The 24,969-nt window shown below is 33.0% G+C and overlaps 1 protein-coding gene across 7 annotated transcripts in view; it reads right to left on the reverse strand.

The window, feature by feature from the left end:
* Positions 1-24,969, reverse strand: part of LOC129754430 (synaptosomal-associated protein 25) — a 198,393-nt gene that overhangs the window by 87,571 nt on the left and 85,853 nt on the right. For 5 of the 7 annotated variants that reach the window (XM_055750499.1, XM_055750534.1, XM_055750541.1 and 2 more), the window contains 3 exons: positions 14,649-14,736; positions 14,547-14,588; positions 1,842-1,890 (listed from right to left, as the gene is read on the reverse strand). In XM_055750499.1, coding sequence (XP_055606474.1) covers positions 1,842-1,890; positions 14,547-14,588; positions 14,649-14,735 — 178 coding nt within the window. In that variant the 5' untranslated portion in view covers position 14,736. Of the gene's footprint in view, positions 1-249; positions 299-1,841; positions 1,891-14,546; positions 14,589-14,648; positions 14,737-24,969 lie in introns of all 7 variants that reach the window. The other 2 variants (XM_055750507.1, XM_055750549.1) reach the window with 1 other exon arrangement.

Here is a 24,969-nt window from a genome sequence, read left to right on the forward strand (position 1 = left end):
CAAATCGATTGGTTAAGTGTTGTATATCTAAGATATGATATACCTACATGCTGAATGTGAATTTATTTCAATATGTCCGAACAATTATGCGTCAAATAGCTTTCAAGTGTTACTTCCATCGAATCGAATCATTGAACCATATTAGTACAAGAAAACATTATTGTGTTTGATTTCGATTGAAGCAACGATCAAACCTAAACCGAATATGTATCGCTATGTACTGTTGATAACACGTAGTTAGAATCTTACCTCCTTGCTCATCCAGCATAACGATGGTACGCATGCCCACTTCAGTACTCTAGATTGGAAAATATCACAAATGGCATCTTAGCAAAGCCGACAGATTTATTAGTTGGATTAAGCTGAAACCTGCACTATATTCAAACATTATTTGAATGCTGGCCTTTACTAAGGTACTAAGTTTGATAGCCTGGTCTCATGACAAAATTTATTCTATGCAAACCTCGCCTGCTATGGTTTTCAAATTTTCCTAGTAGCCATAGCTTGAAATGCCACACTGTTCTAAGCCTTACCACTAATCACTACAATTTCCACAAACTAAGATCGATGATTATTGTTGCTGTTTAAACATGTTTCGAGTCAAATTTAATATTAATTTATAGGAACAGCATTAAATCACAACACCATTTTTTTCCTTAAATCTATTAATGAAAATGTTTCCAACAATTTTCTGCAAACGGCTAAACGTAGCTTACCGCCTTGGGAATTGATCAAATTTAACGTCTTATCGCCTGCTTCTTCGCTCTACGAAATAACGTAAACATCGTAAATAAAGTACCAAATTAAAAAACATATTAAGAAATCAGAACTAACTCAACCATTATGAAAGCGACGGTCAATAATAGTATTATATCAATTACAGGATTATTATATCAATTACAGGATCTAACACTAACAAAAACGTCGGATAAGAGGACGAAACAAACCACAAAACAAAACAAAAACTAAGCATCTAGTAAACAAGATGTAGAAACAACCAACAGTTAGATTTGACTAGAAGGTAGGTAGTTATTGAAAGGGAAATTCTATTCTATTGAAAAATAGTGAAACATACTCGTACGAAATACGGTCTATAGCTAAAGAGCAACTATGGAAAGCATTTGAATAGAAATGTACTGTCCATTTTGTTCTTACAACTAATGTGTGGGTTTCTCATCTGAACCTTTCCCTAACATTATGTAAACAAGTATTTTGTTTTTGAATCAAAATGTGCTTCCTGGAAAAAGATCGTGAGTTCTAATAATGATCATGCTTTTGTGCAGTGAGTTAAAATGTTGGATATGCCCAAAGTTTTAATGTACACTAACGATTCCGGCAGAATTTTGTTCGCTGTCTGTGCACTTGTTCAAAATATTTAATTTTGTGATGACCTAACAGTTGTATCACCTCATTAGTTTTTCTGGGCTTGCACAAAAATAAATTAAATATGGCTTTGATGTTAAGGATTTTTACACGATAGTAAAAAAAAATTTAGAAGAACTAAATCTTTACTTTCGATGTCAAAAAATTTGTTCAGTTTTCAGTTGTATAAGTTTTACTACTATTTCGAACGCAAAGGAAAAAAAAATGTAATATAATGAAATACATTTCAAATATGTGTGAAGTTTTCTAAGTTATCAATGCAAATATGAAAAATTTAAAGTAAGGCCGTGACAAAGAACAGTGATATACAGTATTAGAGAAGACTAGTGGGATAAATACTCTGGATACTTAATAAGATGCTATTAGAGATTTTTTAATGAATGGAGGAAGGTGGGGCAGGTAGAGTAAACTCAATTGAAGTAGTAGTCTTAGTTATGTGTAGTTATTTGGTGACTCACCTCCCTGATCGTCAAGGGCTACCAGGGTTCGAATCCCGGCTTCCTTGCTCTGTTAATGGCGGCATTAGAATAATTAGGTATAAGTAATAGGTGTCATTATGTAGCAGTTCCAATGTTGTTTGATTATGCATTGTATGCGCGTTGTAATCTGCAGTTTTGTTTTTTTTTCTTCTTATATTTATTCTACGGTGCAGTGCATGTTTTCTTACACTTTTTTAATTTACAAAAACGTTACCGGAGTTTCCTTTAGCGTATGGTGTTCTCATTTTATAATGCCTAAACACGTTTTCCGGAATGCTAGCTTCTGTTCTCATGAAATAATATTCTGAAGTTTTGAGTTGAGTGACGATAACAAACCAAGGACAAATAATGTAAAAATGCCTAAGCGATTCAATGCGTTTGAGATGAGAGTATGGTGGAGGGAGGTGAATAAATATAAAAAGTAGTGAATATAGTCATTGGACAGTATAGAACAAAAATGCATAGTGGATAATAGTTAGCATTGTAGCTACTATCAGGTATTGAATTATAGGATTGAACTTATACTTAAGATTTATTTTCCTTAAGTACATCCATGGTTTCCATTTCTTCCCGAGCGGCTAGAAAAATGCAACTCTGTGAACTTTTCGCTCTGAAACACTTGCCCAGCTCTGTTGAGACGCCAGGCCTACAACCAATCAAATAGAAGAGAAGGCTTCGTCAGGGTGAGAGCAAGCTTGAAAATCAGCACATTGTAGTGTAGGGGAGCAGCGCTGAAGCAACTCAGTTGGTTTGATTTTTTCCCAACAAGGAAAAGAAGAAGAAGAAGTAAGATCGTTTCGTGCTGTTTGTTTTCCTACTGCGATAGGAAGAGAAGGAAAAAAATTGCACTTCAGTTGTGTGTTTAGGGATTTCTCCTACTCTCACAGTAGTGCTGCTATTGGGGCACCCCGGTTTCGCTCGGCACTTGGTTTCGGCTGTACTCGGAAACGAGAGCATTTCGGAAGAAGGTGTGGCGCTCTACAAACGTAGCAGATAACAGTGCGATTTACACAGCACGCTGTCGGATTTGAGAGGTGCTGACCAACCATGGGTACATCAAAACATAACAATTGAATAGTTTGTAAAGTGCGATGTTTTTGTCTACATCATAGCATTTTTATATTTCGTTTGTTATAGTGTATTCAAAATTTACAACATGAAACTGATAAAAGAGAACGCAATATTCTTGGAACGAATTTACCACGACAAGTTAAAAAATCAAAGACTATGGCCTTGGCAGAATAACGAACAGACATCATATTTAACATTTTTTGAAAATTGACAACAGTCGTTCAGACGGGATAACCAACAATTGCCACTGATATGAGAGTTCCCGGAAGTGTTTCGTGAAGTGTATACATTCGTATACGGGTATTTAATTGTTTATATTCCTTTGTAAACCTTTAAAAGGCGGAATGCTATGCCTCGAAAACAGCGTGACATCTTTTTAAAACTGTCTGGGATATCTTCAGTTAAAGGTCTGGGACTTGAGAACAACTGAGTTTTTTTTTCTAATAAACATGCCGAGAAAGGCGTAGTCAAGATGTATTCAATGTTTGAAATGGTCAGAAGAATTACCTATATTAAATGGGCCCACCGCAGTTATTTTAAAGTTATTAATGAAGACCACAATTGAGAACGCTCGTATTTATGGCTGCCATATTAAACGTTTAAAATGATGGAATTAAAGATTTGATCAAATGAGTAAGATTAGATACAATATATGTATGTGTAAATATCCCACAAGCATTTTTTTGAGCACTTAAATTTAATTACACTAGCCATCGATCATCTGACCTCCATTATTGTGTATGATCAACTGTGTTCATGGTATTTGTGATATTGTTTTATCGGTGGTTTAAGACTGCCAACATTTTAAAAATCTTATTTTCTGTGGACTTTAAATTTCAATTTCAAACAAAAATTTCAAGTGGTTATATAAAAATCTGTTAAAAATTGTAGAAGCTATGGTTACTTTACTACAACAGAAATAGTTGAATTTTTGAATAATAATGTAACGAACCACAGTGCACAGTAGACGCTGCTGTATACTGTTGTTTTTTTTTTTCAAGTCAAACATCACTGTAGGAGTAAAGTAAACAAAACTTCTACAATTTTAAAACAGATTTTGATTAACAACCATCACAAATGTTGGGGGAAAGGTGAAAGCTAAAAACCCTCTTAAATTAAACATCCAACAACAACCTCCACAAATCTTTGGTTTGAATTGAAATTAAGGTCTATAGAAAATAAGATTTTTTAAATGTTACCATCGAGTCTTATACCGTCGATAAAAACAAAATTTGCTTAAAAAATGCGTTTCTACGATTTTTTTGATCAAAAATATCATCCATACAGTTAATCAGACACAAAAGGGAAGTTCAAATGATCGATATTAAAATTATTCATCTTCAATAAGCAAAAAAAAACAGATTTCAATTTGATGATAGACAATTCGAGATATTCGGATTGTAGTACATGTACAATTTTTTTTTCAAAATTTCATATTTGAAGCATAGGTTTAAAAACTGTTCTACTGAGATTTTTTTGAATTTCTTTAGGGCTTGTGACATAGCTCAAGTTGGCAAGTCAGCCGTGAGTTCGAGCCCAAGAGTAAACATTGGTCACAGTTGTAGAAGATAAGCTTTTCAATGACTGTCCGCCAACTGCATCGTTGATATAAGTCGCGAATCACACAAAGATGTTAAAACGACTTTGATAAAAAAAAAGAATTTAATTTTCGGATTTAGTGCCCGATTTTTGGATTTTGGTATTATATTCGATGAAATTGCGTCAGCGATCGATATGTGTGACAGACATTCATTCCAAACAGAAATTGCGTTCTCAATCATTAGTAATCTTTCAACAAGACACAAAGTTTACCACAATCAATACGGGAATACAAAAATAATCATAAGAAAACAAAGTTCATTTTTAACCCAAAGCTTGCAATAGAAAAGAAATTTACTAAATGTCACAATCTCTTTACATGGATTATTTTTATAACTAAGATTTTTTTTAAGCGCGAAGTCGGATGCAACTCAAAATGATACAACAACAATAACAAAATTGGACTGGAAATTTTTCAGTTTTTCGATATCGGACAAATTCATGCAACTGAACCGATGTTCATGTTACTGCAGATATTCCGCTTTTCCGAAGTTGTCTAAAGTGTGTTTGGAAACTTTCTGTCTGTAATGCTTTTTGTTTTTTTTGCAAAACAAAACAGATATTTTGCAAATTGACAGTCGTAATTATAATGTTGATAGTGGAGCTTCTATACATAGCGCTCTAAGTTCATAATATTTTTTGAAAAAAAGGAAATTTCGGAAACATGTATTAGGTACTGAAAGGCAATGAAAAAAAGAAACATGCAACATGTACGTACAGGAGTATTCAGCCAAAATATGAACAAATAAAAAAAAATTAAAATAAAATAATGAAACTAGGATGGGTTCTATAGTTTCAACATAATTGAAGCCATTAATATTTTATTTTGAAACGACATGAAACCGCTTTAATTTCTGAGAAAGACAACTTTTCCCAAGACTGGAACATTCAAAAGAAGAAAATGTAAAATCAATTTCGATTTGGTGAAAACAAATCTTTGGCATCGCAGTTCTGCAATCAAATATCAGAACCTGTGAATTTCGGATTGTCCAATTATAATCCACTAGCTTGTTATAACTAAATTGTTGTACAACTTTCTATTGAAGACATAAAACAGAAAGATATTAAACCCTAAATTCATTCAGTTCAAATTCAGGTTTAAAAGTTCAGAATTAGGTAAAAAATAGTAAGAAAAAAAAAGTTTTGACTGAAATGAGTAATTTTTATTTGTTACGTTTTAAGTAGAGGTATATAGCTTAGTGAAGCATAAATTTTAAATAAATTTAACCTAACTCCTAACCTTCACCTGTCCTTGAAATGTTTACCCGTTACAGTCTCTGGGGTGTCAATTTGACACTCTTGACTAAAACCAATATATCTCTCTTGTTTCCCAACCGATTTTTATAGTTTTGTAAACCTCGTAATGTAACTCAAATATGTATCTCAGACAATATTCAGCTACAAAACTTCAGTTTTCCGTTACTCAAAGTCTATGAAAAAATCCCTAAAAACATACATCGAAAAAAATGTGAATCAGCTACGGAATGTTAAAAAAATCGCTTAGTGTCCAAGAAAACTAAAGTTAGAAGCTATGTATTGCACATAAGGATATATTTTTTTATTTTTAAGATCATGACCACAAAAATGTAAAAAGTGGTGTTAAAACCGTACTTTTCAATCAATAAATCGTCAAAATTGTTTGAGTCACAACAGATAAACTTTGAAAAGAGGATTGGAAAGTTTATGTAACTTTACACATTTCTGCATCTTTAGATTTTCAAAATGCGGAAAACGGAATTTTTGACGAATTTTTAATGGTAATTGTTTTTCTAAAACTATATAATAATCGTCATAAAAATTCCTTTCTGATAAATGTAAATTTATAGCGAAAATCTTGCGTAAATATACTCAAAAGCCAATGCAAAGTTGAATTTAAGTGCAAGAAAAACTGAAAAATTGAAAATTGACAAAAAGTTCGAAAAATAGCTACATTTGAAAATTCTTCAAAGATTCTGAGTTTCGTATTTAGAAAATCTAAAGATACGAAAATGTGTCAGATTACGTCAACTTTTAAAATTTATCTGGTTTGATAATTTTGACGATTAATTGATAGAAAAGTACGGTTTTAACATCACTTTTTATATCTTTGTGGTAATGAACTTAGCAAAATTAAAAAAATATATATATCCTTTTGTGCAACGCATAGCTTCGAACTTGATCTTTCTTGGACACTAAGTGATTTTTTTAGCATTCCATAGTTGATCTACAGTCTTTTTTACGAAGCATGTATTTTTCGTTTTTCCTAATACTTTGAATAACAGAACACTGAAGTGTTGTAGCTGAATACCCAAGTAACCAGAATTCCCTTAAAAAGGTTCCATAGAAGCTTAATCAGCTCTCGTTTGTGTCTGAAGAGAATGCTAATCAGCCCAAAATTTAAGTTCTTAAAGCTACTTTCAAGTTCGTTTAGGTGGCTGTAGAGAACGCTATTCAGCTTCTAAGAAAATGTCCGATTGACAGATTGCTCTGACATTACGATGTCAGATTGCTAGGTTGCCGGTCTATCATGGTCTATCACATTGATTTTAATTATATTATTTTGATTACAAAAGCTGCTTACGCCTAGAGAATTGAACCGCTGCTCTCTAGGTTGCAATGAAACTCACCAGCCTCTCGACCAATCCAGCAATAGTTAATTGCCACTGTAATGATTAGTATTTAAACTTAATGTCATTTGAGATGATTGAGTGGGTTGGTCAATAGATTTTCGTTCAAAGGACTTTCAGTACACAATATGAATCATAGCAAAAGGAATTCGGTACAAAGGACTTTCAGTACACAATATGAATCATAGCAAAAATTCGCATCATCAAAAATTTATTCGAATATCTTAAACATTTATAAGAAAATTAGAAAAAAATCTTTAATTCCATTTGTCAATATCAGGACAGATATAAACAAAACAAATACCATGACAAGAAATTGACAGACATTTTGGACATGTCGCTTATAACTTCCATATAGGTTCTTTAAAACGCCTTCAAGTATATTAATGGTGCGCTTCAGAATGTTACGCGAACGTTATCGACCTTCTTGAAAAACATTTTTGATATGTCGCTTAGAATTCCCATATAGGTTCTTTAAAACACCTTCAAGTATCTTCACTTCCATCTGTACCGTTGAGCCGTCAACACGTACGCCGGAGCATCGTATCGTTGCTGTGTACCTGCAGGAACATTTTTACATTATTTATTTTTTCCTTACCTGTTTTTCAATCAGCACTTTTCAGTGCTAAAATTATTTTCATTTTATTTTATTCATATTTTTCTCTTTTCTTTCCAGCATGGGGAAGTCTTCGGCCGGCTCAAGGGCCGGAAGAAAACGGATTGCTGAACCTAATCCAGGGCCATCTGCCAAAAAAGTTGAAATTTCCAATTCATTCGATGTCCTTCATAACATCGGTGATGAGGAAATATTCATATTTAATTCTGATAAGAGTACTAAGAAACCTTCTTCTTCTTATACTCTTAAAAACGAAAAGGTTCCACCAATTACGGTCACGATTCCTGACTTCAATGCCTTTCGGAAAGAAATCGTCACTTCCGTCAAGGATGTGAAGATTTCTTTTCAAATCGGTCGAAGGAGAACTGCTCGTATTTTGGCGGAATCTTTTAATGATTTTCAAAAGGTTTTAAATTATTTGAATAATAAAAAACACCAATTTTTTACGTACGACGCTAGAAGTGATCGTCCATTTAAAGTTGTACTTCGTGGTCTCACTGGCGATCAGACACCGGATGAGATCACAGCTGAATTAAATTCTTTGTTAGGTTTTTCTCCAATTCAAGTAATTCAAATGAGGAAAAGAACCAACACGAATAATACCAGTAGTGTTGGTTTTGCTCCTGAACTTTATTTGATCCATTTTAAAAAGGATCAGGTTAATAATTTGCAAATTCTTGAAAAGGCTCGTCTTATGTTTCATTGTCGAGTCAAATTCGAACCTTTTCGTAAATCTTCTACCAATTTTTTACAAAACATTACGCAATGTCGTCGTTGTCAAGCTTTTTGTCATGGCACTAAAAATTGTAGAATGAATGCCAGATGCATGTTTTGCGGCTCATTCGATCATGAAAAATCTAAATGCCTTTTTGGTGGTGATAAGCCAAAAACAGATTTTTTTAAGTGTGCGAATTGCGCAGGTAATCACTCCTCGAATTCGCTAGATTGTCCCATCAGGGCAAAAATTATTGCTTCTAGGAAAAATCCCAAAGTTTCCAGAAAAGTTTCTTCTCCTCTTTCCTCTTTTTCGTCTTCACACGTCGGGCCGGCAAACAACCTGCCTGTTCGCGGTCAGCCTCGGTCGACATTGGAATCACGGCTGGGTAATACCCGAAGTGATTTTAATGTTACCTGTGCTGAATCTGCGCCCCAGACTCGTTGTTTATCGTTCTCAGAGGTGGTTGAAAATGGGTTTCCCTCTTCAGGTTTAACTAATAAAAATGGGAAAAAACCAAGTCTCAACGTACATGCGAAGGCTTGGGAAAATCCCCGAAATTCAAATACTGGTTCTTCTCCTTCATTTTCTGATCCTAACAATTTTGTTGATTTGGGTGAGATTACTGAGGAAAAATTAAAATTTTTGCATCAAAATTTAATGGAAATGATGCAACTTATGTTGAAAGCAAATTCAATGTTTGAAGCTTTCCAAACTTCTTTTAATTATGCTAACAAAATTATTATGACTTTACGATTCCCTAATGGATCCAAATAGATGTTTAAATATTATGAATTGGAATGCTAGATCTTTGCTGGCTAACCAAGATGAATTCTTTTTATTTTTGAAAACTCAAAACATACATATTGCTGCCATCACTGAAACTTTTTTAAAGCCAGACAATAACTTGAAAAGCAATGCTTTCTTTAAAATTTTACGAAATGATCGACTTGATCGACAAGGTGGGGGTGTAGCTATTGTCATCAATAGTCGTCTCAAATTTAGACTTCTTCCTTCTTTCAATACAAAAGTCTTAGAAACAATTGGAATTGAATTAGAAACTTCTATGGGGAAAATTATAATTGTTGCCGCATATTTGCCTTTCCAATGTAGCGGTGAACAAAAAAATTTTTTGAAGGGAGATTTACAAAAACTCACCAGAAATAAATCTAAATTTTTTATTATTGGTGACTTTAATGCAAAACACCGATCTTGGAATAATATTTCATCAAATTCAAATGGGAATATTTTGTTTAATGACTGCTCTGCAGGTTATTATACTGTTGAGTATCCTAATGGGCATACTTGTTTTTCTTCAATTAGAAATCCCTCCACAATTGATTTGGTTCTAACGGATTTAGGCGAGCATTGTAGTCAATTAGTTACTCATGCGGACCTCGATTCAGACCACCTTCCAGTAACATTTTCTTTATCTCAAAGTCCCATTGAAAACCCTTTAAAATCAACTTTTAATTTTCAAAAGGCTAACTGGGAGCGATATATGAATTTTATTGAACGTATTTTAGATGTCAACGTTCCACTGAATTCAATAGAAGATATTGATTTGGCTGTAGAAAATTTGACAACTTCAATAGTCAATGCTAAAGCTGCTTCAATACCTAAAGTTAAACAAAAATTTAATCAACCTTTAATTGATGATGATCTTCAGTTTTTGATACGACTGAAAAACATTCGTCGACGCCAATATCAACGTACTAGGGATCCTTATTTGAAATCAATTTATTGCGACCTTCAAAAAGAGATCAAACGTCGTTTAAATTTCATTCGTAATGAAAATTTTGCTAAAGCAGTAGAGGATATAAAACCCTACTCAAAGCCATTTTGGAAATTAACTAAAATTTTGAAAAAGCCCCAGAAGCCAATTCCTACTTTGAAAGATGGGGATAAACTTCTTTTAACTAATTCAGAAAAGGCTAAAAAATTAGCCCAACAATTTGAGTCTGCTCATGATTTTAATTTAAACGTTGTAAGTCCAATTGATGCTCAAATTTCCCTAGAATTTGATGATATTCTTTCCAAGCAAAATGTGTTTGAAAGTTCTTGTGAGACAAATATTGATGAACTTAAATTGATTTTCAAAAAATTTAAAAATATGAAAGCTCCAGGGGAAGATGGGATTTTCTATATTCTTATTAAAAAGTTGCCTGAAAGCACTTTAAATTTTTTAGTTAAAATCTTCAACAAATGTTTTCATTTGACTTATTTTCCCAATAAATGGAAAAATGCCAAAATAACTCCAATTTTGAAACCTGGAAAAAATGCTTCAGAGCCTTCAAGTTATCGACCAATTAGTTTGCTTCCTTCTTTAAGTAAACTATTTGAGAGAGTTATTTTGAATAGAATGATGATTCACATTAATCAGAATTCTATTTTCCCTGATGAACAATTTGGTTTTCGTCATGGACATTCTACTACACATCAACTTTTGAGTGTAACTAATATGATTAACGCTAGCAAATCTGAGGGTTATTCAACTGGTGTTGCTCTTCTTGATATTGAAAAAGCTTTTGACAGTGTTTGGCACAAAGGTTTAGTAGCTAAATTAGCTCGATTTGATTTTCCTGTATATCTCACCAAAATTATTCAAAATTATTTGACTAGCCGAACCTTACAAGTAAGCTATCAAAATTCATGCTCTGAAAGGACACCCATTAGAGCTGGTGTCCCTCAGGGTAGTATACTTGGGCCAATTTTATATAATATTTTTACTTCTGATCTTCCTGATGTACCAGAAGGAAAAGGTAGAAGATTATTTGCTGATGACACTTTGCTTTCAGCCAAAGGTCGAAATTTACGGGTGGTACGCAGTAGATTGCAACAAAATTTAAATTCCTTTTTGAATTACTTGAAAAAGTGGAAAATTTCTCCTAACGCTTCCAAAACTCAACTTATTTTATTTCCCCATAAGCCAAGAGCAAATTTTTTAAAACCTAATGAAAATCATTCCATAACTTTTAATGGGGTTTCATTAGAATGGTCTGATCACGTGAAGTACTTGGGACTTACACTTGATCGGAATCTTACTTTTAAAAATCACATTGAAGATATTCAATCTAAATGTAATAAATACACTAAATCTCTTTATTCTCTCATCAACAGGAAATCCCGGTTGTGTCTGCGAAATAAGATGCTCATCTACAAACAAGTTTTCCGACCAGCGATCATGTATGCAGTTCCGATTTGGTCTAGCTGCTGCGCGACGAGGAAGAAAGCCATCCAGAGGATTCAGAACAAAGTTCTGAAAATGATTTTGCGGCTTCCACCTTGGCACAGCACCGAAGATCTTCATCGGATTGCGGGCATTGAATCGATCGAAGAGATGGCCAACAAAATCATCTCCAACTTCAGAGGCAAATCGATGCAGTCTTCCATCGCAGAGATTCGTTCTCTTTATGTTTAGTTTAATTTTAAGATAGTGTTTAGTTTTAAGTATAAAATATTTTTGCTATTACAGGATGTTCTCCTACATTAAAAACTTGATTGCGCTCAGCAAATTTAAATCTTATAAATAAATTTTTATAATCTAGTTACTTATAGGGCTATGAACAGTTCATTATTGAGCTGAACACCTAGTTTAATGCAATAATGTAATATAAGTGTAATGATGATTTGATACAAATAAAGACATATTTAAAAAAAAAAAAACCTTCAAGTATCTTAATGGTGCGTTTTGGAATGTTACGCGAACATTATCGACCTTCTTGAAAGAAGTTCCATTAATAGCGCTTAGAAGTTCCGTTATCGATAGTTTAACCTTTCAAAGGGCGATGGAAGTTCCTGAGTAACTTTTATGCGACAAGAGTCACCTGAAGTTCCCGTAAAACATTTTTTCAGCCAAATGTGAACTTCGGAGTTCCATATTTAAGTAAAAACGCGACTTTTGGTTGCTTGGGTAATGTCTGAGAAACATATTTGAGTTACAATACGAAGTTTCCATAACTATAAATTTGGTAAAAATCGAATGAAACAAGAGAGATATACCGGTTTCAATTGGGGAGTTTTTTCCCTGGGTTTTCAGGGTGCGTCCATAAAAAAAAACTGATGATGCAAAATTAAAGATTTCAAGAATTCATTGAAGGTCGCCTAATTTTTTTTTTATTTCGATGCACCTGAATAGAGTCACAAGCCGCCAAACTTCCGATAGTGTCATATTGATACTCAAGAGCGGATCAGGGTTAATGTCGGATTGAGATCGATCCCAATCTACTGATCACGAAAACGAATAAGGTACACCGGGGTAAGTGGGGACGCGGGGTAAGTGGGGACGGTGGCTATTAAAACAATACTGTCAACTATTTTTTCAAACTTTTAATGCAGAATGTTAAATTTACTTGTAATCTATCCAACAACTGTAAAAAAGATACGGATCCGACATTAACGGATGTTTGCGATGCCTTTTCGTTAATTTTCTATTTTTAACTACGATGTGGAGTTGATGTGCATCTTTTTTAATCGCAAATTTCTCGTAAACTAGCTGGTTCTTGGCCAAAAAGTCTACATTGAAACAATCTTTACATTAGAAACAACCAGTTAGGAAAAGAAACGACGATTAAAAAAATAAGAAAAAAGAGTTTATTTTCAAAAATCTAAAATGTTGTCTCCAACCCCTACCTGGGGTAAGTGGGGACGGCTTTATAATACTTGATGTTTAGATATTTTTTTCAATTTTCTCTCCTTCATTCAATACATTTTAGCTTTATTTAGCATTCAGATCATGAAAAGTTAGGAAAAGTATTTGTGTATCTGGAATAAGCATATATTTTCGATAAAATCGAATCTCGTGTGTTGCAACATAAATTACACACAATTATCACCACCATGAACTTTTTTCAAAATTTTGGACGGTTCGAACAATGAAGTAACGTATTCAACCAAGAAAACACAATTTTTTTGAAAATTTCCTGAGAAATCAAAGGGAAAATCTACCGTCCCCACTTACCCCATGAAGCAGGGTAAGTGAAGACACCAGCAGTCCATAACAATTCACTTGATAACTTTTTTCGTTTTCGTCTATCAAGCTCATCTCTTCGGCATTTGTAAACAACATGTTCTGCATCACATTGAATGCGATTTAATCAAAATTGATCCACTGCTGATTTTTTAATGATTGTTTAAAGTTGAACTACACGAAAACCGTATGTATGATATTCATTCTCAATATTGCGTAAAGTTAGTCATTATCGTGCCTCATAAAGAGGAGATTTGCTTTTCATCCGTTTTGAACTATGAAGAAATGCGTTGAGATTGGCGAAAAATATAAAATATATTATTAACCATTAAAAATTAAAATATCATTAGCGGTACTATGCTTATTGTTTGTTGATTGTGCATGACGTTAGAAAGTACAGTACACATTTTTGCAACGTTAGAATCTGAACACAAATAGGAAATTAAAATTTGAATCTACAAACATTTAAATTATATTAATAAAAAAAAACGAAACATCAGAACAATAGTACATTGATTGAATTATCAATGCAACTATCTTTCAGTTCACACTGTCCACAGCAACAGTCTTCTGTCAAAAAGTAAATACCTAGTTGATTACAGTCCGATTTCTAAATATGATGACTTAGGATAATGAGAACAACAACGACAACAGAAATAATTACAACAACTCGAAACCAAATTGAATCATTCAATTGAATATCCTTGGAAATGCTATATGTATGTACATTTTAAGCAAAAAGTAAGACTCTCCACAGTTACCTCAAAGGCGAATGTTTTTTTTATTTTTTTCTTAAACCTGTTGATTCCAAAACCTCATTTTTTTTATTTAATACCATAAAAGTTGTTACATTTCGTCTCATAGGAAAATTTCCATTTGTGCTACCTAAAACTACATCATTTGATGGATAGGTAATTGGCACGATCCTGTACCATAAGCAAATCTTTCGTGTTTTTGCAACATTTTGCTTGGTTTGCGCTTATCGGGCATATCATTATGCTAGTCATATACCTATTGAAAGTATGATTGCTTTACGTGCTATGGTTAGTTATTATCGTCAAATTCAACATTTTAAAAGGAAAATCCGTATGATTTAAGCAAAACTTACCTCTTCGCATAGCGCCAACATTCGGCGCGTACTGTCGAGGGACTGAAAAGGGAAAAAAAGTGAAAACTAACGCATCGATTAATTAGATTCGAATGATTTTACCTCATCGACCACTTGTTGCTGTTTGAGTTGCAGTTCTTGCAGCTCTGTTTTGGGCACTCCGGCTCCATTTTCCGCTGGTGCAGGCATTCTGAGAAAAAATAATTGAATTAGAAACTATCCAAATATCTTTAGCATTCCATCCAGTAGCCCGAAAATGGTTTGATTGTAACACTTTATATTTTGGTTCATGTCGATAATGTACACATACACTCGGCAAACTCTTATTCGAATTTTCATAAGATGTGTCTTATAAATCATTTTTTAGAGAGACTTTTCATAAGAGTTTTGTGAAATTCTTTCAATTTTTATAGGAATATCTTATGAAAAATAGAATAAACGACATTGAAAAAATAAAATGAACACATTCATTCATTCTATAAGTTTTATAGTTATATTCTTCTTAAATACATAACTATAGTTAAATGTGATTGTGATTTTTCAAATTGTAAGTTTGTGTTGAGGTTTCTATTTTTGTTAACGTTGAATATATTTGCACCTCAAAATACAGCCGACTTTTCAGCATACTGACCGGCAAAATGCGCAAGACCAAAGAACCGGATGCGGAAAACCACTTTATTGGAACCGGGTGTTGATTTGCTGGTGATGGTGACATATTGCAGGATGTCATTTCAAAATTATACAATTGGTAATGTTAATTGATTTTTCTTAAGTAAAAAAGTAGGGACTTTAGTGACCAAAATTTGAAAAAAAAGTGACCAAATAGTGACTTTGAGGACCGAAAAAAGTGACCAAATTGTGACTATGTAGAACGAAAAAAGTTACTTTGAAGTACAAAAAATGTGACCAAATCAGGCCCGTGCGAAAGGGAAGGGGGGGGGGGGAGGGGGAGAGTTTCGAAATTCAAATTTAGATAAAAATAATAACAATACCAAAAATAAGAAATTGAAACGAAAAGGGTTTTCTTACACTGTTTTTCACTCATGTTCAACACATACAGTATTGTTCCGATTTTGTCAGCCCCATCTTGAATTTAGGGCTGACAAAACAGGGTACCTGACAAAATCGGGAAAATTTTTTTCTTGAAAATAATTTCAATTATGATTTGATAATTGTCGGTTTACTTGTTATTTTGATATTTTATGTCAATACCGTGATTAGGGGTACATTGACCCCTTTTCTTTATTTTTTACCCTTCTTACAAGGAAGGGTATACATGTTGCTTGATAAACTAACTTTCGATCCGAGGCCCGGAGGGCCAAGTGTCATATATGTCATGTGTGTGTGTGTGTGTGTGTGTGTGTGTGTGTGTGTGTGTGTGTGTGTGTGTGTGTGTGTGTGTGTGTGTGTGTGTATGTGTGTATGTGTGTGTGTGTGTATGTAACAAAATAATGTCACACACGTTTCTCGATGACCGCTTGACCGATTTGAATTCTTGATGCGTCAAATGAAAGGTCTTGCAAATAGCAAAATGGAGGACCTGTTCAAGAACTCAACCCTAAGTGATTGTTTACAAACATCATCAAGAACTTCGTTATAACAAACTTTAAAAAGCGTCACCATTAAAAGCTAAGCACTGTGTAGAGCAAGGTTTGTACTATCCTAAGTGCTTCAAATTGTATGGTTTTCAAAACAGATGGCTTTTTTTTTAAATTTACATATGTCTCCAAAAATAATGGCTATTGAGAAAAAAAGGAAACTCGCTCAGCCTTAAGGAAAAAGTCAAAATCCTTCGGAATCTTGAGGACAAGGCTGTGAAGAAAGCAGACATCGCGAAGAAGTACAACATCCATCCAACAACCGTCAAAAAAATTCAAAAGAATGCTGACTCCATACTTCGTGCGGCATTCAACACCTCGTGTCGTCTTGGTAAGACTTTCAAATACGTTTCCACAGGTGCGTATAAAAATTTGGAGGATCTTTTGTTTCTTTGGTTTCTTAACCAACGACGCGTCGCAATTGACTAAAGCAATAATTAAACGACGCAAATTCGACTTTTCTACGAGAAATGCGGATGTTTTCTTTGAAAAAGGTCTTAAAATATGTGAATTTGTATTGAAAATTAACCAACTTTATTAAATCATTTGGCAAGGAACCCACGAGAACCCACCGACATATTCTACATGCATTTAGATCATAATTACAACTGTCACTTCTCGAAAAATGAAGTGCGCCAAACTGCTCGCAAGCAAGTTATTGCAATTTGAAAAATGTATAATTTTAACCTACCTGCAAAAAGATTACATGTATGCTTAAAAAGTATCAAACATTGAATTTTGTATGAAAGTTCTTAAAATATTGTTAAACGAGAAAAAGTTAAAAAAAAACATAAAACTTCTATAACTGTTTTCGCAGAACTCAAAATTACTTGAAGTCTTGAGGAAAGTTGATGATACATTTAAAACTTATATTTTAAATGGAATGTTTTTAATATGAGTTTTTGTAAAAGAACGTGCAGAAATTTCTCAAATACTTTTTACCTATTTTCAAAAGTCATTTCATAACAAAAGCTGATAGAAATATTGCATATTTAGATTCAGGGTACCCGAATAAGTCGAAATTACTTTTTGAATTCATTGCACCTCAGAAAAATATAAATTTTGTGCCCTTGTGTAAATTATTTGTCATGTTGAGCATTTAGAGGAACAAAGAACATGAAATAAAATTTAGTCTGAAATTGCTTTCTTGCAGAATATTTCATATCAGCATAACGTTTGTAATGAAATAAAGGTTTTTTAAATAAAAAAATGGTTATTCTCAAACTCTGTTCTTATTTAGTTACAATTCCTCATGAAAACCCATTCTGAAGAGGTAAGGTTTTTGTCAAGTTTTGAGTTTCTGTACAAGAGATTCGTTGAATTGCAATTTAGAATCAAATTTAATTCAATTCGAAACGTCGAAAAGCGTCATAGATCGAAATGTTTCAAGCCAAGGGTGATTTAAGACTAAATTCTGCCGGAGGCGAGAAAAATTTCTGGCTTGCTTGTCAACACTTATTTTCAAATACATTTAAGATCAAGTAATTTTCCGTTACTACGGTGAAAATTTTACATGGAAAAAATCTTCATGGGGGGGGGGTTAAACCTCTAAACACCCCCCCCCCCCGTTCGCACGGCCTTGACGTAGACTCATTTTCGGTCATTTCAGACCCCCCCCCCCTTCCTCCCTCGTATACTTTTGTCCATATAAATTTTCGAAAATTTGTATGGAGTGTACACTTTGGCCAACCCCCCCCTCTCCACCCTGAGGTCTACGTGGTTTATGGATAATCCCAAGGGCTATCCATAAACCATGAGATCAAAATGTGGTTAAGTTTCAACCTCCTTCCATTCGTCATCAATGAAAACTCTTATGAACCTTCAATCACCCCAACCCTTAAAATACCAACCCTTAAAATTCCAAGTGGTTAATGGGTGGTCCTCTACGTGGGTCAGGTCAACCGCCAAAAAAACATACAAAGTTAAATGACTGGGAATTTCAGTTGAAAAGCAGAAAATTTCAACTAAATTTAAAGGCTGACAAAATCGGGATAAAAAGCTGACAAAATCGGGGATAGACAAAATCGGGGGTAGACAAAATCGGGAGCTGACAAAATCGGAACACTACTGTATACTAAAAAAATGACTGATAAATAAAATTTTGGAAACATGTTACAATGAATGTTTCAAATTTTCAAGTCAAGAAAGTAAGAAATAAATTAGTTTCAAAAGAATTTCTTAGCAAATTTAAAATTAAAAAAATCTGAATTCTTAAATAAATGTCCAATCTTGTACAAAACTTACCATGAATAGATGTTAGGAAAATGATAATAATTGTTAATTTTTAATCATCTAAATTTGGAATTCTTTTCCTCATTTTCAACTGGAAGTTTAGTGAGAAAATCCGCTGTAATTTTTTTTTATTTGAACATAAAATATTTAATCACGAATTAAAATGTGAATTACCGATTACTGAATAAGAAATGAATTTTGAACAGAATTTATTCAATGTTCGATGGTTTAATTTAATTTGATAAAAAGAAGAGTATATTTATAATTATTTTAAAAGTGCCAGTTATATAAGCCAGACATAAAACCTTTAATAAAGTAAAATCCCCCAGCTATCAAAATTTCATTTTTGAAGCTTAAATAATAACTTCATGTTCAACTACACTGACAAAGAAATGTTAGAAAATGAGTAATTACGTGAATGATAAAAACTGATGAAAAATTAAAAATAATGAGTTCAAAACTTTTGTTATTAATATTGAAAGCACAAATCAAATACAAAGTTAGTTAACACTGCGTATTAAAATTTATTTTTAAAGTTGCTACTTAGATCAATTTTTCAAACTTTTTAGATTAATTTAAAAATCATGATCGATCCAAAATACATGATTTCATACAAAAAATATTAATAAGAAGTTTTCAAATTTTCAATCGCCGGTGTTTAAGCTTTAAACTACAAGCTCTGAGTATTTTGTCTCTTTTGATTAAAATATTGGGTCCTGAAAGAACAGAAGATTGAAATTATGTTTTATTATTAAAAATTTGGAGTTAAAGGCTTATGGTTGAAGAACACGAAAATTCAGAATTTAAAAACAAGAAAACAATTGTTAAAAATATATCTTAAAAATTTAAAAAGTTTGTTTAAAAAAAAGTCCGGAAAGTTGATTAGAAAATTGAAAAAAAAAAACTGTACAATAAAATTCGGTAAATTTATTTCAAAATTGAAAAAACAATATGGAAATAAAAAAGATTAGTTTTTAAAAACATTTCAGGAAGAGTTTTTTCAATAAACATGTTTCACCATAACCATTTTGGTGCATATTTTTTTAAATTATTGATTTGGTAAATAGTGTCCCCAACTAGAAATTTCGTCCAATTCGGCCGAACACATTTAGTTTTGGTGATAAAGAGTTTATTACTAGTAAAATTGATAGATAACTGATTATGGAAAAATGTCATTACAAGTATTTTTGACATCACAGCAGAAAGTGTAAAAAAAACTTGATTCTGTTTAAAGTTCATTAATTCATATAAAACTTTTATTTCTAAATAATATGTTTTTCATTTGAGTTTTTGTAAAAAAAAAGTGCAGAAACTTCTCTAAAGATTTTTTATTATTTTCAAAGTCATTTCAATAACAAAAGCTGATAGAAATATTGCATGCATATTTAGATTCAAATTACATAGTTGAAATTACCGTTTAATTGCACCTAAGAAAAATGTAAATTTTCTGGCCTTGTGTAAATTTTTAAAACCCTTTTTTTTAAGTATTTAGAAGAACAAAAAACACGAAATAAAATTGAGTCTGAAATTGTTTTTTTAAGAATATTTCATCAAAACATTTGTTATGACATAAAAGATTTTTTTTAATAAAAAAAAAATATGGTTCGTTTCAATCTCAATCTTAGTTACACTTCTTAATAAAAACCCATTCTAAAGACGAGATAGGGTTTTTGTATATCAAGTTTTAAGTTCCAATACAAAAGGTTGATTGAACTAAAAATTATAATCTACAATCAAAGTTAGTTTCAATTCATGAACGTCAAATAATGTCGTAGATCGAAGTGTCTCAAGCCAAGGGTGATTCAGGCCGGAGGCGAAAAAAAATTTCTGACTGACTGATCAAGTAATTTACCGTTACTACCGTTAATATTAACACGCGCAATTCAAATTACTCTTTCATTGGTTTATTATCGGTGAAAAAAGTGACCTTTGGTGATAAAAGTGACCATTTTTCGAAAAATAGTGACTTTATTGACCAAATGATGAAAAAAGTGACTTTTTAGTGACTGACCCAAAAAAGTGACCAAGTCACTAAAAAGTGACTCGCTACCAGCCCTGAAACCGTCACTGAATTTTTGGGTAAAATCACAGACAGTCAGAATTTTTTTTTCGTCAATACACAGAATTTTTTTCGGCAACCTTGGTCATACGACAATCCTATGAATTTTAATGATTTTCTTATGGTGCCAGTTCATAAGAGAATTTTATGCAGGGTGGACAGCAAGTTTCCATTTTCAAATTTCCGGGTTTTCGATACATGGAAAATAAAAAAAAGGAAAAATTTACCGAGAAGCGAAATGATTTTTTTCCACCCCTTTTTCGAGGTAAATTTTACCTTTTTTCATTCACCTAGCAGAAAGGAAAATTTAACCTTTTTCGCATTCACCTAGAAAAATAGTAAATATTATCGTTTTCTCATTCACTGATTTAAAAGGTAAATGCCAGTTGGTTTAATTGGTTTCTTCAATAAAAATAAAAACAAAATTCATTCAAAAATTGATATTTATTTCAAATAAATAGGGACTTTAACCTTATAATTATTTTTTAACCCTCGTCCGCATTAGAGTGCATTTTGACACTATTGCAAGTTTGAAGGCTTGTAACTTTTTTCAGCAGCTTCAAAAAACAAAAATTTCTTCGGGGACCCCCAATGATTTCAAAAGTTCTTGAATATTGTATCTTTACTTTTTTTTTATGGACGAACCCTGGAAGCCTGGACAAAAAAACTTCCTTTTCCGACTTAGAGTGTCAATATGACACTCCAAAAGTAAAATCTTTCTAAGTCGTTTGAATTATAATTGATATTTAAAACTTATATCAATAGAAACCTTGTAGTGTCAGTAAAATATGTTTAGAACATATATAGCTCAAGCTACTAGTTTTCTGGTTATTCAGCATGAAAGAAAAAAAAAACACGAAAAAACATGCCTCAGAAAAACTGCTGTAGTTCATATATTACACGTCCATTTTTGCCTTATGCATATGAAAGCTGAAGTTAATATCTACATCATGAAGCCAAGAAATATTTTTTTTAATTTTTTTTTTTCAATGAAATGGTCACAAAAAGTTAAAAAAAGTGGTCTGAAAAACCTACTTTACATTCGATTGCTAGTAAAAACTGTTTGAGCGATGGTAGAGTTTTTGAAAAAATATGACTACAAAGTTGATTAAAATTCTAACATTTTGCTATCTTTAAATATTAGATGCAACAAAAAATGAATTTACTGGAATATTTCAAAGTTCACTACTTTGCGCGATTTGTTTACAAATTGAAATTTCATCTGTTTTTGTGGTCCACCTTCAGGATGTAGGGGAAAAGTTCATATAACGCCCCATGTGGCTATTACGCGCCACCCTTGTTTTGAAGAATCTGAAACATTTTAAGCCTGCAAAATATTACCAATATGTTTTAAATGCTGTGATTGGTCATGGCAAGTATGAATTTTTCCTTAAAATGCCCCTGTGTCGTGATAATTTCACAATTTAGGTTTTTCTTCATTTCGATCTAAATTTTAAAACACTTTCAATAAGGTGTCACCAAGCAGAGAAAAACGAATAAGACAATATTTTCTGAAACATCGATAGAGGAGAATCTAAACTATGATTTTATGCTAAAAATCATACTGAACTCGCTAAGGTATGCTTTTTATGGGTATGTTCTATCACGGCCCATGCACTCGTTATAACGCGCCAATCGTAGTAGGCTGAAAATAGCATTAATTTTTCAAAAAGGCCAATTTTCATAGAAAATGAACAAAAAGTTTTAAACCATATTTTGAGCGTTAATTCAGCCCTAAAAATCTATTTTACATTTTTTTTAAATTATGATTAGTCCATTTTGATTTTCTTTGCATTCAAAGTGTCTGTAAGTATTGGTGTGTTTTCGGGCTTCGGCTGCTCTCGGGTGTGTTCGGCTGCTAGGCGCGTATTTGCAACACAGTTTTGTTCTGTGGCTTTGAATATGGTTTTTAAAAATAAAGTTTTTGAAGAAACTATAGCAACTTGAGTAATAAAAAATCATAGGCATTTGTAGAAAACACTTTTCTTCAACGATTACACTCATTTTCAACACAATTTGTACGTGGAATACCTAGAAAATCAGTGATTCGCTTAGGTGGCGCATAATAGGGCATGTTCCCCTACCCGGATTTTTAGGACTTTTACTTTGTTTGGACCAAACAAAAGTATATTCATTGGAAAGCAAATTTAATCTACATTCTAGTGAGGTGCAACAATTCACGCAGTGAGATTTTACAAAAATATGAAAGTTATAAACGTAAAATTATTCCTGAATTTCCAGAACCACAAGCAGCGCGTCCAACAGAACGTGTTTGTTTGCTCTCCGAGTAGGTACGGTGGGTGGTGATTTGCGCAGAGAGCCAAGCCGAGAGACGAAATAATAATGCGTGTCGTGCGTTTCTTGGTTGGAAATTTTCTATTGATACTAGTTCGCGTTTACTAGTCACGACACGCATCATTATTTCTTCTAACGAGAAAAATAGTAGCTTAAACTATATATAATGTTCTAAACATATTTTACTAATATTACAAGGTTTCTATTGATATAAGCTTTGTTTAGATCGGTTGAACACGCCAAAAGTTATAACGATTTAAGCTTGTGGTGTCAAATTGACACTCCTAGTGCTGATTAGGGTAACGAAATCTAATGCGGATGAGGGTTGAATGAAAATTTATTGAGGCAAGTTTTCTTCTGCCGCATCCGATTCTTCGACTTTGCGTTTTTTTGCCGGTCAGCATACTGAAAAGAAAACAAAAACATAATATATTTTAGTTTTCAAATATATTAAGCGTTTACATCAAAAACATCGACTCAAACTTACCAATCAGAAGGATCACATAATGACATTTAACTATTAAGCAAAATGGAATGAATGAATGTGTTCATTATATTTTCACAATGCCGTTTCTTCATTTTTCATAAGATGTTCATTATTGTTCATGTGAAAACTGAAGAAATTTCATAAGACTCTTATGAAACACAATTTTACACTATAAAAAGCGGTTCATAAGACGCATCTTATGAAAATTATAATAAAAATTTGCCTGTGTGTATCATTCTGTTCCTATTTTCACATATTTTGCACGTAGCAAAACTTCCTTCCTGAACGACAAAACAGCTTAACCTCAATAAACGAGTTCGGCAAATATTTACTTTGTTTTTGATGAATTATTATACCGTTTTGTTTAGCTCAATCCAGGTCAACTACACTTCGCTACGAGGTAAGATTTACCTTTTTTTGGATTCACCCTTTTTCTCGGTGAATTGTACCTTTTTTCCAACCACGATTCGAGTGATTCAGGTTTACCTCGCTGTGAGGTGAGTTTCACCTCGAAAAGATAGAAGTTAATCACATTTTCGTAGGTGATGGAAAGAATTAGAGAAACATGAGCTATCAAAGAACGAAAGAACATAACCCACAGGTCATTTTAAAACCTTGAGCGAGCAATTCCGCGCGTAGGGTTGCGTTCAAAGCCGTAAATTGGGGTTTTAACTCTAAACGTGCATCAGTCCAGTCAGCTGATTGCACCGATTGCTCATATACTCCTATTCAATCATGAGTGTAGATAAACACAACTTCAACCATCCTCATGTTCAACCATGATTTTCAATTTAAACGACTTTTCGGTATAAGTTTTAGTGATTGTAGCAGGCCAAATAACATAAAAATTATTATCGGCCATTTCGTTTCCGTTCTTTGTTGCAGCAACATCGGATAATGAAATAGTAAGTATTTTTGGATCATTGTCGATTTTAAATGCTTATCGTCATATTAACTTTTTCCATTTCAGCAGACGGTGAAAACGGAAGCTTCGCGGATAAAATTTAGAAGGCAACGAATCCAGGTGCAGTGATTGACCATTAACATTCGTCGCACCGGAAGGGACCGCATCTCTTGTGCTTGTCGTAATCCCCCCCCCCCCCCCCTCCCCCCTACGGGATAACGGATCTACTAAAGCAAGACTATCGGCTGTGGAGATGGACAAGCTGCTGCCGAATTCGTAGCCAGCTCCGACAGCCGTCTGGTTCCGAGATTCTGCGACATCTATCTTCACAAAAATTATGATCCACTGGCGGAACAGGTGTTGAAATATGTGCAAAATTGTAGAAGAGGTTTTTTGAATCAATAAATATAATTGTAAGCATGTTGATTAAGTGAAACAGGAAATTGAAAACTCATTTCATTAAAACTTTGAGAACTTCCCTTGATTTTAAAATTCTAAAAATGCCACCCACACATATGGGGATTTTTTTTTATTATCTGACGGGTTTGCGCCGGGGGTCTTCAGATTTTCCCCAAAATTGAAAATTTGGTTCATTTTTGCGACTTAAAAACACATGTATTTTTTCAGATTTCTAACATTTTTTTTTTTTGAGTTAGCTTCGGTTAGATTTTTTTGTAAATAAAAAATAACCATTTTTCAAAGCTACATAACTCTGTTGTTTCTCAACGGAAATTATAAAATAGCACATCAAAATGCATTGAAATTTTATCAGCTTTCCAAATAGAATAGTTGAAAAAAATTAAATAATGAACTTCAACATGAAAAGTTGTAAATAAACTTTAAATGGC

Source organism: Uranotaenia lowii, chromosome 1, assembly GCF_029784155.1.
Source record: "Uranotaenia lowii strain MFRU-FL chromosome 1, ASM2978415v1, whole genome shotgun sequence".
NCBI lineage: Eukaryota > Metazoa > Arthropoda > Insecta > Diptera > Culicidae > Uranotaenia > Uranotaenia lowii.